This window comes from Anneissia japonica, unplaced genomic scaffold (assembly GCF_011630105.1).
Source record: "Anneissia japonica isolate Jap-2015-1 unplaced genomic scaffold, ASM1163010v1 scaffold279091_len2123_cov99_single, whole genome shotgun sequence".
NCBI lineage: Eukaryota > Metazoa > Echinodermata > Crinoidea > Comatulida > Comatulidae > Anneissia > Anneissia japonica.
This window is the reverse complement of record NW_022756393.1, coordinates 1-2123: the sequence shown is the minus strand read 5'-3', so window position 1 is coordinate 2123 and position 2123 is coordinate 1. Positions and strand designations below refer to the sequence as shown.

General features: G+C 36.3%; 1 protein-coding gene across 1 annotated transcript; it reads right to left on the bottom strand.

Annotated features, from left to right (window-relative positions):
• Nucleotides 1–93: 93 nt before the first annotated feature.
• On the bottom strand, nucleotides 94–1658 carry LOC117124197 (deaminated glutathione amidase-like). The gene is made up of 2 exons (XM_033270347.1): nucleotides 1506–1658; nucleotides 94–399 (listed from the first exon to the last, which is right to left on the bottom strand). Exons 1-2 carry the CDS (start codon nucleotides 1641–1643, stop codon nucleotides 232–234), a joined length of 306 nt encoding a protein of 101 aa, XP_033126238.1. The 5' UTR covers nucleotides 1644–1658; the 3' UTR covers nucleotides 94–231.
• Between the last annotated feature and the right edge of the window lie 465 nt (nucleotides 1659–2123).

The following is a 2123-nucleotide window of genomic DNA, read 5'->3' as shown; positions in this document are numbered from 1 at the left end:
ATTGCTTCCGAAGTGCCTGTATAATAAGCGTCCCTCTCAAATAATACTCTCGAATAAGCGTTTCTCTGAAAATACGTACTGCACTGAAGATTAAAAAACTTTGTATAAGTGCTGCAGTGCTTAAATGGCTATTTACAGTTTTTCTTGTTTTGTTTTTTGCTATTAAATCTTTTCTCTAATAAATACATAAAGTAAGCAATTCATAAACATACCCTATATAGTATAACACAATTATTCACTTACCTTTAGATGAATTCCACCCAAAGAAAGCCACATGCTACAATTTTTGGCTAAATTTTTGAACCTGGAAACAAGTTTTCCATCTAGGGATATCGCCATATCTACTGATTCTGCACTGTTATTACCCACATAATCACAACATTCTGGCAAAAATGTCACCTATTACAAGAATGGAATGATCCAAAGTTATTTTGCTTTTGCAGTTTTGTTCTTTTCAAGCATGCTGAATATAGTCGGGATTGTTTGCAAGTAACTCCACCCAGATATGTACCTGCTAGCATAATTTATAAAGACCACCAAGCATATTAATAATCACAACATTCTGGCAAAAATGTCACCTATTACAAGAATGGAATGATCCAAAGTTATTTTGCTTTTGCAGTTTTGTTTTTTTCAAGCATGCTGAATATAGTCGGGATTGTTTGCAAGTAACTCCACCCAAATATTTACCTGCTAGCATAATTTATAAAGACCACCAAGCAAGCATATTAATATTAACTTTAAAATGGCCACAAATCATGAAACCTCTCACTGAAACCCATCACTCTATTTGCGACCCAATCAAAAAATAGTAAATCACCTTAAGGCCAAATAAAATTAATTTTTTATAAATAGCAAATTTTTTTCATGAAGTTCCAAAATTTGATGAGGACGGGAACGTGAAACTATTAATTCATTGTATTTGGTCGAAAAGTTGACAGTAGATGATAATAATGCTGGTTAAAGATCATAAAGCTGCTATGCATATTCAAAACTATTCCAGTAATATTGTTTTGTATGGTCAAACTGGGGCGATGGAGGATTTGTGATCACACCATCTGCATCCACCCCAGTCATACTATTAGTTTGCTTGGAGTATCCACCCTCCATTACATGAATGAAAGCTTATAAAATATTTGGTAGGCTTAAAAGTGCTGCTTGTCTCTTTACTGTTTATATAGTTCAGACTAATACGGCTCCCCACTATTCCATGATATATAAAACAGATAATGGGTACCGTATGCGACTTGCCTTGTGTTTATAATAACTAGAAAGGTCAACATGCCAATACACAGGAAATTAAGTGGCTATTTTCCAAAGGCTTAATGTGTTATTGTACTGTGATGAAGCAAGCCTCCTAAACATTTCTGCATCATGGTGGTGGTGCACTTACGTCTCTGTACTCACTGATGTAGTATACAACTTTAATATGGATCTGTACATGAAGGTGTAATCAAATAGTTGTAGGAAGGTTAATTTATCTTATAGGATGCGGTAAGTCTTACTTTAGCCCCCATTTCTGCAGCTCTGTGAATCAGATCATCGCAAGTCTTAAAGTTGGTTTCTTTGTCATCAGTTGAAGTCATCTGGCAAACGGCAACCAGGTTACTCTTCGGTAAGTTTGATGAAGTAGTCTGTGACATTATACTGCGTCTGAAAAAAACCTGATTTCACTCAACAGTAAGTCAAATGCTGGTAGTAGATCTACACAGAATGTGTAGGCAGGGGAGAACCAAATCTTTAAAATCCCTAAATTGTCCTATTTTTCAGGGCCTTGGCACCCTGGAACACTTTCAAGGGATTTTGAGCGACACCCAACCGCACCCACTTTTTTTCATCTGGGACCTTGGACCCCCCCATCGGGCAAATCCTGGCACCACCACTGTGTGTAGGCTAACATGGAAAAAAATATAATGTCTCTGTAATTCTAAGGAAACTTAGGTTTTTAATTGCAAGGAGAATACCTAAAAAATCCGCTCAAGTTTGCATGGAAAATCGCTAGGAAAATAGGTGCACGGAATTCTAATTGCTGCATAATTGCATTGGTTAAATATTAGGATTACATCAAAGCTTAATTTTTTGGCAACATATAGGAGGATATATTCTCCGTGCAGCCCTTACTA